This window comes from Fukomys damarensis, unplaced genomic scaffold (assembly GCF_012274545.1).
Source record: "Fukomys damarensis isolate Sample0158 unplaced genomic scaffold, DMR_v1.0_HiC HiC_scaffold_38, whole genome shotgun sequence".
NCBI lineage: Eukaryota > Metazoa > Chordata > Mammalia > Rodentia > Bathyergidae > Fukomys > Fukomys damarensis.
In genome coordinates, this window is record NW_022900950.1 from 2432836 (window position 1) to 2448631 (window position 15796).

Genomic DNA, 15796 nt, shown 5'->3' on the forward strand with positions numbered 1-15796 from the left:
CATTATTTCTTGAACATTATTTCTTGTTTGTTGTGTTCTATTGTGTGCTATGAAAGTGTTAGCTATTACTCTTACTAGTAATATACAATGGTGAAAACCAAGGGAGTCCGCTAAACCATATGTGCTGCTGTATATTGTGTTGGAAAGAAACTGAGAAATAATATTCATCACTAACCAGTTTTGAGAACAAGGATTTGAGTATTTTAAAACATTAAGTGGTATTAAACCTTCAACCTGTTAAGGTAAACCTTAACCGTTTATCTATAGCTACAAAAATAATTTAATTTTGTAGAGCTTTATTTCAATATTCTATATAATTAGAGCTATTTTTATACTGTGTAAAAGTTTTAAATAAAATGGTTTGGAAACTTGTCTGCATTTGTGTTGCCTTTTCATGCATACATCCAACAAATATTTATTGAATTTTTACTCTCTGCCAAACAGTGCTCTGCATGCTAGGATATAATAATGAACAAAATAGCTCTAGATTCCATCCCTCATGGAATTTATCTTCCAATGGCAGAGGCAGACCACAGAAAAGATAAGTAAACACCAACACAAAATTAAAATGCTAACAAAAGTTAGTAAAGCAAGAAAATGGGAGGTGAAGTATGGTAAATAAGGTGGCCAGGGAAGAGGTTGCTGTTGGGACAGATCCTAACTTCAATCCCCAGTAAAAAAAAAAAAGTAAGACCAAACAAGTGTGGAAAGGAATCAACTTCAAGTACAGTACATGCTAACAGAACTTGCCAATGGGTTTCATATAAGGTAATCAAAATATTAAAAAGATTCCTTGTGTAGACTCCTGGCCTACATGGCGTTTTTTGCTAGTGATAACATCAGGTTATGCCATGATACATAGGGCTGGGTATAGTGGTGAACACTTGTAATATCTGCACTTAGGAAGCTGATGCAGAAGGATCGCTGTTAGTTCAAGGCCACCCATGGCTACATGACTTCAAGGCCTGGAATACATAGTGAGACCCTGTCTCAAACAAAGCAAAACAAAAAACAAAAACACACTGAATTATTTTAGTGGAGTAGCAACCATTAAAGCTAATGAGAAAGTGACTAGACAATAACCCCTGCTAAATTAAAAGATATTTCCAACAGAAAGTAAAAGGTAAAGGGGAATTAAAATCATATTTGTTCCTATTTGCTTGACTTGGTGCTCTGTTCTGGTTTCGGCTGCTAAATTTCCTCACAACCCACTCTGAGCTCTTTCTGCGCTGTTCTCTCTCAGAGCTTGCCATCTCCCGACCCTGCATACCAGGAACAGAGCCAATGCGCCTAAATGTGTGTGCGTGAGTGTAGTACGCAGCCTAGGAGCCACCAGCCAGGAGCCACGTGTCGGCAGTCACGTGTCAGGAATCAGCACGAAAGCCTTTGGACGCCTGCGCAGCTCCCGGATGTGGGAGGAGCCTTCCTGGCGAGCTTGCCTCCCAGTGTCCTTAGCGCCACTTTGCCGCCAGGAAACAGCTGATGTGGTTTCCTGCTTGGCTAGGTTTTCCGTCTCTTCTCAGCGTTACTTTAAGCTACTGCTGTGGGATTTTAAATTCCTCACCCCACAATGCAGCGTGAGCCTGCTAAGAAAAAGTCGGAGAAGAAGGCAGAAAAGCGGCTGTTTGACGCCGCGTCCTTCGGGAAGGATCTGCTGGCCGGCGGATTCGCGGCGGCCGTGTCCAAGACAGCCGTGGCGCCCATCGAGCGTGTGAAGTTGCTGTTGCAGGTGCAGGCGTCGTTGAAGCAGATCAGCCCCGAAGCGCGGTACAAAGGCATGGTGGACTGCCTGGTGCGGATTCCTCGAGAGCAGGGTGCGTACGTGAGGCCCGGACCGCCTCTCCTCTCTCCCTCAGCTTCCCAGAGCAAGGAGATGACCACAAGGGGGATGATGGCGGGGCTCATGGCCACGGCTGTTAGCCATGTTTCTTTACCTTCCAGAACTTCGTTACTTTATCATCCCTAGGCTCGGCTTTACCAGGGCCAAAAAGGCTTTAAACCTAACCAGTCTCTTGAAGACGAGACCGTCGTCTGTTTCCCTAAATTTCTTTTGCAGCACGATTGACATTTTGGTACACTTGGACTGTGACTGGCCCAGAAATAGCTGAACTCCCAATAATTGAGGGAGATGTCATTAAGCACGCTGCTGAATATTAATTTTTCCCACTAATATTGAAATGGTTTGAGGAAATAAGGAAAGCACTTTGTGAACAGTTGCCAAAAGTAGTTCCTAAATTAGCAAAAGCGATCAGTTTATCAGAAATCTTGTAGTACACTTTTTTTTTTTTGGTACCGGGGTTGAACTCGGGCCTTTGCGTTTGCAAGGCAGACGGCGGAACTACTGAGCCAAATCTCCAGCCCCTAATCAGAAATCTTGTATCACTCATATATTGGAACTTAAAAAGGAAATAGACCTATTTATTTTGTATTTTAAACAAGAAATGAAGTGCCTTCAAGTCTAGCGCAATCTTTTGTTGTACTCCTAGGTCTAGGGTAGGATCCTCTCCCATAAAAAAGCAGTTTTTTGTAGTTAGGCTTGAGCTGTGGTACTGGGGAGACTAAGGCAAGAGGATCACTTGAGCCAGGGTGTTTCAGGTCAGACTGGGCAGCATAGCAAGATCCCTGGCTTTTAGGAAAAGAAAAAAAGTTTCTCCCTAGGGATGTTACAACTTTTTCTGATTTGTTGGTTAGAATTTTGTGTTGATACTGGTTAGGGTACAGCCTTAAGGCAAATTCCTTTTAGAATCCCCATCTGGGAGCTAAATTCAGATACTTCATAGCAAGTGGTTTGCTTCTTACTCATTTTATCCAAGTAAGTGTCCCAAGGCTTTTACAGTAATCCTTGGCCTGTATTTATTTTAAGACCCTCAGAGAAATACAGGCCTTTTTATTGTTAGATCATCTGCATTACTTAGTCAGATAAAGTGAAATATTCAGTTGGTGCTAACAGGTGCTATATTTACTTTGTAATTTAAATGTTTTTTGTTGTTTTGTTTTGTTTTGTTTTTAGACAGGGTCTCACTATGTAGTCGAGAAGAATGACCTGGAACTCACTGTGTAGCCCAGGCTGGTCTTGAACTCACAGCAATCCTCCTACCTCAGCCTCCCGAGTGCTGGAATTACAGGCGTTTGCCACCACGCCCGGCTTAAATGTTTTTTTTTTTTAACAACTGTTTAAACTAAAACATAGTATGACTCTTCTGTTAATTTGAGTTAATGGTAAATATTCTTCTAATCTCTGCTTTTTTTTAAACTTCTAAGGTGAGATAATCATAAGCAGAACTTTAAAATATTTTGTTTTTAATGTATAAAGGCATTGCTACATATGCACTGCAGTACAGCCTATGCTAAAGCCTGTGATTCACAACAAGAATAATGTTGCCATCTAGAGGCACTTTTGCAAATGTATAGAGGAAGTTTCTTTAGTACAAAGAAGGTTATAATCCTAAATTGCATTGATAGGAAATGCAAGGACCAGAAATGTTCTACATATCTATTGCTAGGCACAGTCCAGTCCTACACAATAAGACTTGCTTTCCCTGCAACTTGAATGCTTTTATATCTTCCACTGGCTATTAGTGTAGCAGTAAAGCCTATTTTAAAAAATTTTTTTATTTTACTGAAAAACACATTGTGAAATACTTCAAAGCTCAATATATGGTACTGAATAATTCACTAGGGGTGAAGTAGTAGTGACAATAGTACAGACTATCCTTTTAAAAGTTTGGCCACAAAGAGAAGAAGAGAGCAAGCAAACACTGGAACAAGAATGGACAGGCGACAGGCAGAGCCAGAGAGTACAGAACAATTTGTAGAATTAGCTGTGGGAAAGAACGGGGACACTATTGAGGTAGAAGAGAAAGACAAACAACATTCACTTTGATATAGGAGAGAAATGCCTTTTATTTTTTTCCCACGAAGTAGGATTCATCTACTGAGAGAAGCTAAATATGATAACAGTTGAAGGTCTGGGAATGTTGCTCAGCAGTAAAGCACTTGCCTAGTGTACATGAGGCCCTGGGTCCAATCCCCCAATATCAGTAAAGCCTGTTTATGATTATCTAACCCTAGCACTTAATTCTAAATTACTTAGAAATGCAAACTGTCTGGAACATAGCTTTATACACTGATTCCAGTATTACAACAACCAGGTATGGAAGTAGAGGGAAAATTACAATTTTGTTCAGAATTTTACTAAGAGTTGATCTTCACTGTGCAAACTAAGCAGCTGTACTTTTAACATTTCTTTACCTGTTATATCATCTATATTTGTCGTAACTTCATTCACAGTTATTGTTTGTGTAAATGTCCAAATGTATTTACTAAGTAAGCCCTTCTTAAATGTTGATGTCTTTGTATTGTGTGTGTGCATGCGTGCATGTGTCTGTGTGTGTGTGTGTGTGTGTGTGTGTGTGTGTGTGTTTTAAACAGGGAATTGAAACCAGTCTTTACATGGAGCTACTTACCCAACCTGTTCTTTTTGAGATACAGTCCCACTAAGTTGCTAAATTGCCCAGGCTTAAATTTGTGGTACTCCTGTGTCAGAGTTCAGTGTGTCTTAATTACAACAGATTGATTATAAGTAGAAACAAAGAAGGTATTTGAATGTCTTACCTGTAACATGGTGATGGCTCACCAATGAATGTACTTTTTTTTTTTTTTTTTTTTTGGTATTGGGGATCAAACTCGGGTCCTTACACTTGCGAGACAGGTGGCAGCACCACTGAGCTAAATCCCAAGCCCTCCAATTTACTTATCAAAATGAATAATTCCTTTGAATTTCTTATTTCCTTAATTTAGGAATAAAAACTTCCTTATTTCCTTAAAATAAGTGAATTCCTTTCATTTCTGTATATATGACAGTTGAGGGCATTATCTTGATTTTTTATAAAATTTGACATGGTGGTTAATGACTGTTCTGTTTCTGGTTATCAAAAGGAATAAAATATTGCTTATAGGAGTTGAGTCGATTGGGTTGAGAATAACCATGCCAGATGATTCTGGAATTTTAGTCAGAATCTATGTATGGTTAGAGATTATATTTTCTGGAATTTGCCTTCTCTGTCACTTTTGAAAATCAGAACACATGTTCATCTCAATTGTTCTAAAGTTTCTCTTGTTTTTTAATATTCTCTAATTTTATTGACTTCCTTTATTTAGGAAATGTGAAATGAGATCTCAGAAGACACAGTATATGTTCTCTATCTTCTTTATCTCATTCTTTACATCCTGAGGATGTTTACCCAATTAGTCGTTTTATAGATTCTATTATCAAGTTCTAATTAAATCATCAAAATATAGCAAAACTTTTAAGATTCTTCCAAAACAGAGCAAATTGAGTATAATACTACCTATCAAATGAACCACAAGAAAAGAACATAGCCAAAAAACAAAGAATGAAAAATAACAGCTGATTCCATTTACTCTAATTACTTGGTCATTCGATGTAGAAATGATGATGATTTGATCAGACTTGAGATAAGACTCCTTGAAATACAGATTCATAAATATTGTTCTCAAGAATGAACCTCTCCTTCCTTGTGTTTTAGGGTAATAGCAAATTATAGTTTGAAACATGACTAGCAAGATACCTGAAGCAAAATACCTCAAATAAATGCTCAGTTAAGTTTTAGTATCAACTAACATTTTAAGTTTTCCCTGAAAACCCTGTTTGACTACCTCTTTATCATTTCCTGTGTCCATATATTTATTATTTTGCTTTGTTATTATACCTGTCAGAAATACTCGTTTTCTGTCTTTCTGGCCCATTTCCCTTAAAATATAAGCACAGTAAGACCAAGAAATTAGTTCCATGTTCTAGTACCTCCCATTCTACCCTGTTTCTGTGGTACAGTGGTACCTTGGCTCATGAACTTAATTTGTTCCATGGTTTTGGAAAAGATTGCAACTTTTGTGTTTGTAAGGACGATGGCCACAGTCATGTTTGTCACCCAGTGTAGTTTGCCAGCAAAAACAAAATTTTGCCATTTTTGTTTGTGAACTGAGTTAACACTAAATTAGTTCAACCTTTTTAGATTCCATATATAAGTGAGATCATGCAGCATTTGTCTCTATGCCTGGCTGTCTCACCCTGATGTTCTTAAGATTCACACATACTGTAAATGACATAATTTTCTTTTAAAAGGTTGTTGGGACGGGGATTTAGCTCAGTGGTTCCAGCACCTGCCTCGCAAGTGCAAGGACCTGAGTTTGATCCCTGGTACCAAAATACTAAAAAAATAAAAGGTTGAATAGTGTTTCATTGTGCAAGCATACCAGATTTTCTGTATCCATTCTTCTGTTTATGGACACATAGGTTGATATTGTATCTTGGATATTGTGAATAATGCTGCAGGGAACAAGGAAATGCAGATATCCCATCGATATATTGACTTCAATTCCTTTGAATATATATCCAGTAATGAGATTGCTGGATCATAGGGTAGTTACATTTTTAGCTTTTTGAGTAACATCCAAATTGATTTTCAAAAGAGCTATACTAATTTACATCCTCACCAACATTATATAAGGATTCTTGTTTCTCAATAGCTATTCTAACAGATGTGAGGTAATGTTTCATTCTGGAACATAAGCCTAGTTCTAAATTTCAACAGTTACACAATGACTGAATTGTGCAGTTGTCAATCCATGAAAACTTGAAGTGGCAAGACTGTTGACCTTACTTTTTTTCCAATATTTTTCAGGCTTCTGGAAACTGCCTTGAAGTAGATCCCTTTTCTGGCTAAATTTCCAGCCCCCATTTATAATGGTTCCAGAACATCATGAAAAAAGTAACCCTCTCTGCCTTAAAAAAAATGGTTCCATGATATAAAAACAAAGGCACTTTAGCTTTTTTAAAATCCTTTTATCATTCTCATAGGTATATGTACAAACCAGTAAGGACTTACATTTGTTCTTTCCACCATACTCACTTATAACAGCCTTATCATCATAGGAGTTGTACATCAGGGTTTGGAATAAGGCTGACTTTTACTAGCTTCTGTCAAATCTTAGTACACTGTGTTTTTCTACTCTTAAATCAATTTATTCAATTGTTAATGCTTTCTGTGAATTTTTAAGTATTCAAGGCTTTTTGAAAATTTAACTAATTGCAGTAGACTGCATACAGTTAACACTGCCTTTCTTCCTTCTGTGAAGACACGCATATTTTAGAAAACTTTTTTCAAGGACCGGAGTTAGATCCCTGGTACCAAAAAAATGTGCTTTTTTTTTTTGTTTTTTTTCTTTTTTGGTACTGGGATCAAACTCAGGACCTTGTGCTTGTGAGGCAGATGAAGGAACCAGTGAGCTAAATCCCCAGCCCTAAAACTGGAAATTCCTTAATAACAATGCAATGTGGGTTTATATATATATATGTATATATATATATATATGTATGTATGTATGTTTCCTTTTGTAGGTTTCTTCAGTTATTGGCGAGGCAATCTGGCAAATGTTATCCGATATTTTCCAACGCAAGCTCTAAACTTTGCTTTTAAGGACAAATACAAACAACTCTTCATGTCTGGAGTTAATAAAGAAAAGCAGGTAATTATATTTTATGTCTCTGAAATGTAAAAATAGTTAGATTTGTCTTACCTGTTAGCTTTCCTGTGACTGGGACAAAATACTTAACACAGCTTCAAGGATGAGAAGTTTAACTTGGTTTATAGTTTGGAGGGATTCAGTGATCCAGGGCCTTCCTAAAGCCCCACCTTTGATCCCATGAGTCTTTGAGGGACCTTTTAGATCTAAAGTAGAACACCCATGATATCCAGGGAGGAACTGTTCAAGAGGTAGTAAAGATAATAAAAAAAGAACATAGTAATGGTTGACAAGTTATAATATACTATATTTAAGTTATAGAAATATATTCAGAAGAATATTAACTTTTTGAAGTTTCACCAGATCTCTTTAATACAACTTTAATAACTAAGGTCTTTTGTCTCAAGGCAGTCTTTCTCTGCATAAGCATTAAATGAAATTAATTTGCGATGTTACAGTCATTGCTTTTGTTAAGCACAAAAAGTAATCAAAAATATTTTCTACCACTAAGGTAATCTCCCTTAAAAGTAAATTGTTTCTTCTTTATTACTAAAGATCTGTTTAACTGACATTAGAGTGTGTAAGAAACAAAACAAAATGATTAGGAGAATTTTTTTTTTTTTTTTTTTTTTTTTTTTTTTTTTTATCTTTTTCAAGGTAATTAGTCCCTTGGCTATAAAATCTTACTTCCAGATTTTGCAAACAAATAAGCTACAGTATATGTCATTTGTCCTGATGTTTGTATGTTTTGTTGTGTCCAATATGCTATACTGTCCCTCTACCTTACAAAATCTCTTCCCCCTTATCTTTTCATCTTTTCTCTTTTTCTCTTCTCCCTATTCCTTGTCCCTTATGCTGACCACAACCAACCAACCAATCTTAGTAGATATTTAAAAAGCAACTATTTGTGGAATATTTCTTTGTTGCTCTTTCCTTTATTTTTCTCTTATACTCCTTATTTCTTTTTCACAAGGAAATACTTTTATTTTGTTTAAAATGTTTATTGAATATTTGTACTGTCTTTTATACTGTTGACAGTACAGAGGTAGCCAAGAAAATTCTTTAGAGATGAAGAATCAGAAGGTTTAGATTTGGATCCTGGCATTATTTATTTAGCTATGTGAGTTTTTGAAGGTCACTTTATTTCACTGACCCCTGGTTTATACATCTAAAGATTAGACAGAATAATACTTACGTGGTAGTTTCATTGTTAAATGGGATTACATGTGAAGCACTTACATAGTGCTTTGCTTTAAGATAGACACTCAGGGGCCAGGGATTTAGCTCATTGGTTCCACTGTCTGCCTTGCAAGCACGAGGTTCTAAGTTTGATCCCTGGTACCAAAAAAAAAAAAAAAAAAGATAGACACTAGTAAAGCATTCCTGTCTTTTTAACTGATACTTGTCATAATGGAAACATCTGTTTTTCCCCCCAGAAACATCCTTTGACTGAGAATCTTTATTCCCCTCTGAGTTGGAGGTCCCCTAGACTACCCTCCAGTTTAATGATTCACTAAGATTCAGAATTTAGAAAAGCTATTATGCCTTATAAACACAAAGGCCTGAGTTATATCCCCGGTTTAAAAAAAAAAAAGAAAAGAAAAGCTATTATGTTCATAGTTTATTATAACAAATGGATTCAAATTAATATCAGCAAAGGGAAATGGTCTAGCAGAACCCAAGTTCAAGTTACCAGTTTTCTTCTGGTTGAGTCATACAGATACTAACCATTACTTGCAGTATGTGACAACATATAATGATGTGTTTCCAAAAAAGGGAAATCTTCCAGGGCTTGGTGTTCAGAGTTTTTATACAGGGTCACTTGCATAACTGTGACTGTGACTATATTAGTCAGGTTTCTCATAACTGGGACAAAATTGTCAATACCTGCACATTAAAGGAGAGGTTTATTTTGGTTCATGGTGTTCAGAGGAGTTGGTCAATGGTTGGTTGACTCCAAGGCAGAAATATAGCAAAAGCTGGAGGAAGCTGCCCACCCCATGGTGGCCAGGAAGTGGAGAACAAAGGGAGAAGCCAGGAACAAGAATATACTTCTCCAGGTCACACCCAGTGACCCACCTCCAACCAGGGTTCGCTTCCTAATACCATATTCAGTCATGGATTATCAGTGAATCACTCAGCTTCATGAGTATAGCACCCTCATGATCTAATCAATCCCCAATTCTAAACACATGAGGCTTTGAGGGGACATTCTGGGTTTAAACCATAACTGGGACTGACCTTTGATAACTCAGTGTTCAGCCCTTTCTAGAGGTCAAATTTTATAGCTTAGCCTAAAGACCAAGGCATACAAAATTAAATGTTTACCATAAATCACAACATTGCTATACACTATCCCTGCTGATTCACTTCATTCCCATTGTAAATCTTTAATCAGCCCTATATATCAGCTCCAGCCCTTCTCATTGGTAGTCGGAGAGCAGGCCTACCCACCCAAGAACCTTGCAGGAGACACACATGTTTGTAATCCAAGAAGATTTTGGTCTCCCCTGAAACAACCCTGACTTGATTACAGCACCCCTCCCTGTGGACTACAGAAAGCCTGCCTTGGGAGCCACCCATTGGCCTACTCAGTAATCTGATGGGAAGTGGCAGAAAAAGCCATATCTGTCAGCATACTTGGTAGCAGGTGCACCCATCTATAAACCATGGAACAAACCATCTTCATAGTAGTAGCACCATGGACTAAAGTCTTGGAGACTCTGTGCTTCACAGGGACAAGATAGGATCCATATCTGCTAGAGCTCCTATTAAAGACCCACAAACTGCAGTATCCATTGTGGACAGCTGTGTGACTTAGATCCTGTTCCACTGTACTACCATCCGAGAGACAGCAGTAGAGTGGTACCTCAGTTCACAAACTTAATTCATTACATAATTCTGGAAAGGTTGGTCACATTCATGTTCTTGTGGAAAGCATAGCTGTGGTTTTGTTGTCACTAGATGCAGAATTTGCAAACAAAAACAGAATTTTGCCAAATACTCTGCAAACCGAATTGTTCACAAACAAAAGCATTCATGAACTGAGACACCACTGTACTATGATCCCAGAGACCTAACAGTAAAGATTTAGCTTGCTAGAACCAGTCTGCAAAGGTTGAAAGAAGGTTTTGCTCCTTCAAATGCACAGACACCAGTAAAAGGCCATACGAATAGCAAAGACTTAGGCAAACATGACACCACCAAAGGAAACTAAAGAAATGGAAATATATAGTAAATTGCCTTTATGAGATGCAGAAAAATACAGAAGTAAATGAAAGTAGGAAAACAATATATGAACAAAATGGGAATCTTAATAAAATAGAAACCATTAAAAAAGAACCAAACAAAACCAGGAGCTATAAAATACAGTGGAAAACTGAAAAAAGTCCACTAGAGACCTTGAACAGCAGACTCCCATCATGCAGAAAAAAGAAGTATTGAATTCAAAGACAAGTTATTTGAAACTATTTAGTTAAAGAAAAAACTGAAAAATTTTGCAGAAAGTATGGGAAAGTATCAGATACCATCAAACATGCACATAAAAATTATGGAAGCACAAGGAGGAGAAAAAGAGGAAGAAAGCTTATTTAAAGAAAACTATCATACAGCCAGGGATTTAGCTCAGTGGTTCCACCACCTGCCTCACAAGCACAAGGTCCTAATTCGACCCCTGATACCCTCCCCAAAAAAAACTATTTTAAAAATTCTCAAACCTTGGGCAGGCGTGGTGGTGCACACCTGTAATCCCAGCACTCAGAAGGCTGAGGCAGGAAGATCGCTGTGAGTTCAAGACCAGCCTGGGCTACATAGTGAGTTCCAGGTCAGGCTCAACTATACAGTGAGACCCTGTCTCAAAAAACCAAAAAAAAAAAAAAAATCTCAAACCATGAGATGGCTATGGATGAAGCCCATGGGACTCCAGGCTAGATCAATTAAAAATAATAGAAATAAGTTGTCAGTAGTCAAAAACAAAGACTCTTGGGCCAGGGATTTAGCTCAGTGGTTCCACTGCCTGCCTCACAAGTGTAAGGTTCCAAATTTGATCCATGGTACAAAACAAAACAAAAAACAAACAAACAAACAAAAAAACAAAATCCTGAAAGTAGCAAGAGAAAAGAAAATCACATATAAAGGAAACTTTTAGACCAGGAAGAGAGGAGGGTTGCATATTTAAAGTATTAGCTAAAAGAAAAAAATGCCAAACAACAATACTAAGGTAAAGTTGTCCTACTGAAATAAAGGACAGGTAAGGATATTCCAAGATAAACAATCTAAAGGATGTCATCACCATGAGACCAACCTTAAAAGAAATACTAAAGGGAATTCTCTGAGTTTAAATTAAAGGACACTAAGTAGCAATATGAAACTCACTGGAAAAGACAACTGTGTAGTCAAATTCATAATAATCTAATACCGTAAAGATGATTTGTACATCACATTTAACTCTGAAAGACATGGGCTAGGGATTTAGCTCAGTGGTTCCGCCACCTGTGTTATAAGCACAAAGACCCGAGTTTGATCCCTGGTACCAAAAAAAACTCTAAAAGACAAATGTTAAAATTGATTACATTGCTTAATAATACAGGTACATTCTGAGAAATATATCGTTAATCAATTTTGTCACTGAGTGTAACAGGACATATTTACACAAACCTAGATAGTGTAGCTACTACACACCTAGGATCTGTGATATATGTATGTGAATATTTATATAGGCTTATTACTGATAGGACCACTTTGAACAAAGCATATGACTAAAACAGAAGGACTGGTGGCATACCACGGTAGTAGAACATGTGTCTTACATTTGTGAGACCCTGGGTCCAATACACAGCACACAAAAAGAAAATTAAATTAAGAGCAAGAAAAAAATGATGTGATCAAGAGATGTAGTAATCGTAAGATGTATAAGGCTGCTGACTGTAATAATGGCATCCTGTTTTATATAAGCTTTTTAATAAATAGTACACTCAATAAAAAGTAAATACACAAGTAAACTAGTCATTTATTATTATCAAGTATGTACTAGTGTGTACTATACATAATAGGCAGACTACACTTTTATACAGTTAGCATTGCAGTGTTTTACACAGCATTACCATAAACACAAGAAATGTGTTAGGCTACAGCTGAGTTTATATAAGCAACACTTGTATTGTTATGGAAGGACCTGATAAATGACACACTGAGATGCAGGAGTGGGTAAAACAAAAAACGTTTACTTTGCTATCAAAGGATCAGGCTGCACCAAGACCTGTGCTAAATGACTTAATCCTGGGCTGGGTTACAATCTGCCTTTTATAGGAGTTTTACAATCATTTCCTTATTTTAGCTGGTTCCCACAGTTCCCATCACAACATGGTTACAAGACAGTTTCAACATTAATCCAAATGTAGCAGTTTCTTTCAGGATGTTTATCCTTAGCTATTCCAGCCCACAAGAGTAAGGGTCAGAGTTAGGAAGGCAGGACTGGTGACCTTCCTTTCATCTTATCACCTTTATAGCCATATGGTTTACAGAAAGTTTTATGGCTCAGGGACTGTTATTTTAGCTTGAACATTTGGTCTTATCCTAGGATGCGGCTAAGGACCTCTGGCATTTGTTAATTTTACACTCGGGCTATGTGCCTTTAAGTTCAATGGTGAAACCTCAGGTGTTTTGTTAAACAAAGCGAAGCAAATTACAGAAGCAAAAGACAGCAGTTATTCTATATTTTCTTTAACATTTTGTAGCTTTCAGATTATTTACAGAAGATCTCTGTCAGTATCGTTAAAGACCTCAAGTACATAACTGATGATGTCTCAATAAACAAGAAAAATGAGAGCAAACCAAAATCAAAAGTAGTAAAAGGAAAGAAGTAATAAAGATCACAGAAGACATATATAAAATAGAGTCTAAAAGTATAAAAGATAAATGAAGAGCTGGGTCTTTGAAAAGATAAAACAACATTGACATCCGATTCTGGACTAAGAAAAGACTCAAAGTCAGTTGAAAATGGAGACTTTATACCCGGCATCACAGACATACAAAGGACCATTATACATTATTACCAACAACTAAGTGCCAACAAATTTTATAACCTAGATGAAATGGGCAAATTCCTGGACACATACACCTTACCAAGAATGAATAATGAAGAAATAGAAAACCTGAATGGAAAAAGAGAAGAAAACCCGAGGGCCGAGGATTTAGCTTAGTGGTTCCAGCACCTGCCTTGCAAGCGCAAGGGCCTGGGTTTGATCCCTGGTACCCCCCAAAAAGAAAGAAAATCCAAACCAAAAATAAATCCAAACAGAAAAATAGAAAGATAAAATCTAAACAGACCAATAACAAATAATGAAACATCTACCAAAGGAAAGCCCAGGACCAGACAGCGCTGCTGAGTTCTTCTAAACATTTAAAGAAATATTATGAGTTTTTCTTAAATTATTGAAAAAAGCTGAAGAGGAGGAAATTTTTCCAAACACATTCTATGAGGCTAGTACATAGGCCATAATCCTTGATATAGAATCTTCAGTGAAATACTAGCAAACTGAATATAACAGTATATTTGTTATGGTTGGGGTCTAGATGACCCCCAAAGCTTCATGCAATCTTTTTTGGAGATGGTTGAATCTAGAGTGTATGATGTTAGGATTAAGGGCATATAATTACTAAACCACTACACATGAGGATTGGTTTAGCACTGCCCTAATCCCAATTGTTTGAATAAGATAAAAGGAGCAGCAAAACACTGTTAATGTCCCTTGTTGATTTTGCTAACTTGTGTGTGCCATATTGTTTCTCCTCTGCAATACCTGTTTGCCATCTGCCCTACTTTGGAGCTAGCCGATTATGGACTGAAATTTGTAAGAACTGTGAGCTAAATGAATCCTTTCCCTTTTAAACTTGGGTATTGGGTATTTTGTCTCAGCAACGAGAAAAGTAACTAATACAATATTCAAAAGATTATTCACTGTGATCAAGTGGAATTCATCCCAGGGATACAAGGATGGCTCAACATACACAGATCAATAAATATAATACATCAACAGCATGAAGGATAAAAATCATATGACCATCTCAGTATTTCAGTTTAAACAATGAACAGATCCTCCAGATAGAAAACCAGTAGGGAAACATTGGAATTGAACTACACTTTAGACCAAATGAACCTAACAACAGAAATATACAAAATATTCCATTCAACAGCCACAGAATGCACATTCTTCTTGTATGCACCTGAAACATTCTTCAGGTAAATCACATGCTTTGTCACAAAGAAAGTCTTAACAAATGTAAGGAGGTTGAAATCAGATCAGATATCTTTTCTGACCATAATGGAGTAAAACTAGAAATAAATAATATGAGGAATTTATAATATATTAATACTTTAAGTTATTAACTTAATAGTAACTGAAATTCATTACTACTTATATATATTGCCTCTTCTGAGTCTATTTTATTTTCAAACTTAAAATAATGGACAGATTTTGTTACAGACACTTTCAGAATAATTCTGCATAAACAAGTTCTACCACCATTCTCTGTCTCTTTCTTTCCTCTCTTTTCTTCCTTGTATTCTCCCTTCTTAATGTTCTGTCAACTGATTGGCCATATGTTGGGCCTGCTTGTGTCATTTTTTCATAGCTCTGATTTTCACTCTCAGAAGTGTCCTGATTTGAATGATATTCACCAAGTTATCCACCCGAAAAGTAGTAATCTGCCTTTCACCTAGGAAGGAAAAATTAAATAGAATTTAAGACCTACTCTATACTTTTATGCTACATATCATATTTGGTTTGACCTACTGTACTAGTTTTAAGAAGCAGAGAATGTTTTAAATTTCATCAGGGAAAAAAGGGTTTATTATAATGATACACTGACAGATAAACCTCATTGACTGTGATACTGCTACTGTGCAAAGTTTCTTTGTTGTTCTCACCCAAGGTACCTATTGTAGATTTAATTACCTGATTTTTGTGTGTATATTTATTCTTTCTCAATATTGCTCACTTTTAATTTCTTTTTTATTCCTTCTAAGCTCCAGAATAATATCATAGTCATCTTTTAGGATCTTTCTGTAGTTCAGAACTTAACCTGAGATCCATTGATGCTTCAGGAATACCTGAACACACTGAAAGTATATTTTTAAAAGTATATGTAAAAATTATATAAATATATAATTTAATTTAATTATATATTTATATAATTTATATATTTAATATATATAAAGTATATATTTATACCTGTGTGCTATATATTAAAT

At 36.5% G+C, this 15796-nt stretch overlaps 1 protein-coding gene across 1 annotated transcript in view; it reads left to right on the forward strand.

The window, feature by feature from the left end:
- Positions 1–892: 892 nt before the first annotated feature.
- Positions 893–15796, forward strand: part of Slc25a31 (solute carrier family 25 member 31) — a 26988-nt gene continuing 12084 nt past the window's right edge. The window contains exons 1-2 of the mRNA XM_010618852.3: positions 893–1814; positions 7421–7548. Coding sequence (XP_010617154.1) covers positions 1571–1814; positions 7421–7548 — 372 coding nt within the window. The 5' untranslated portion in view covers positions 893–1570. The remainder of the gene's footprint in view (positions 1815–7420; positions 7549–15796) is intronic.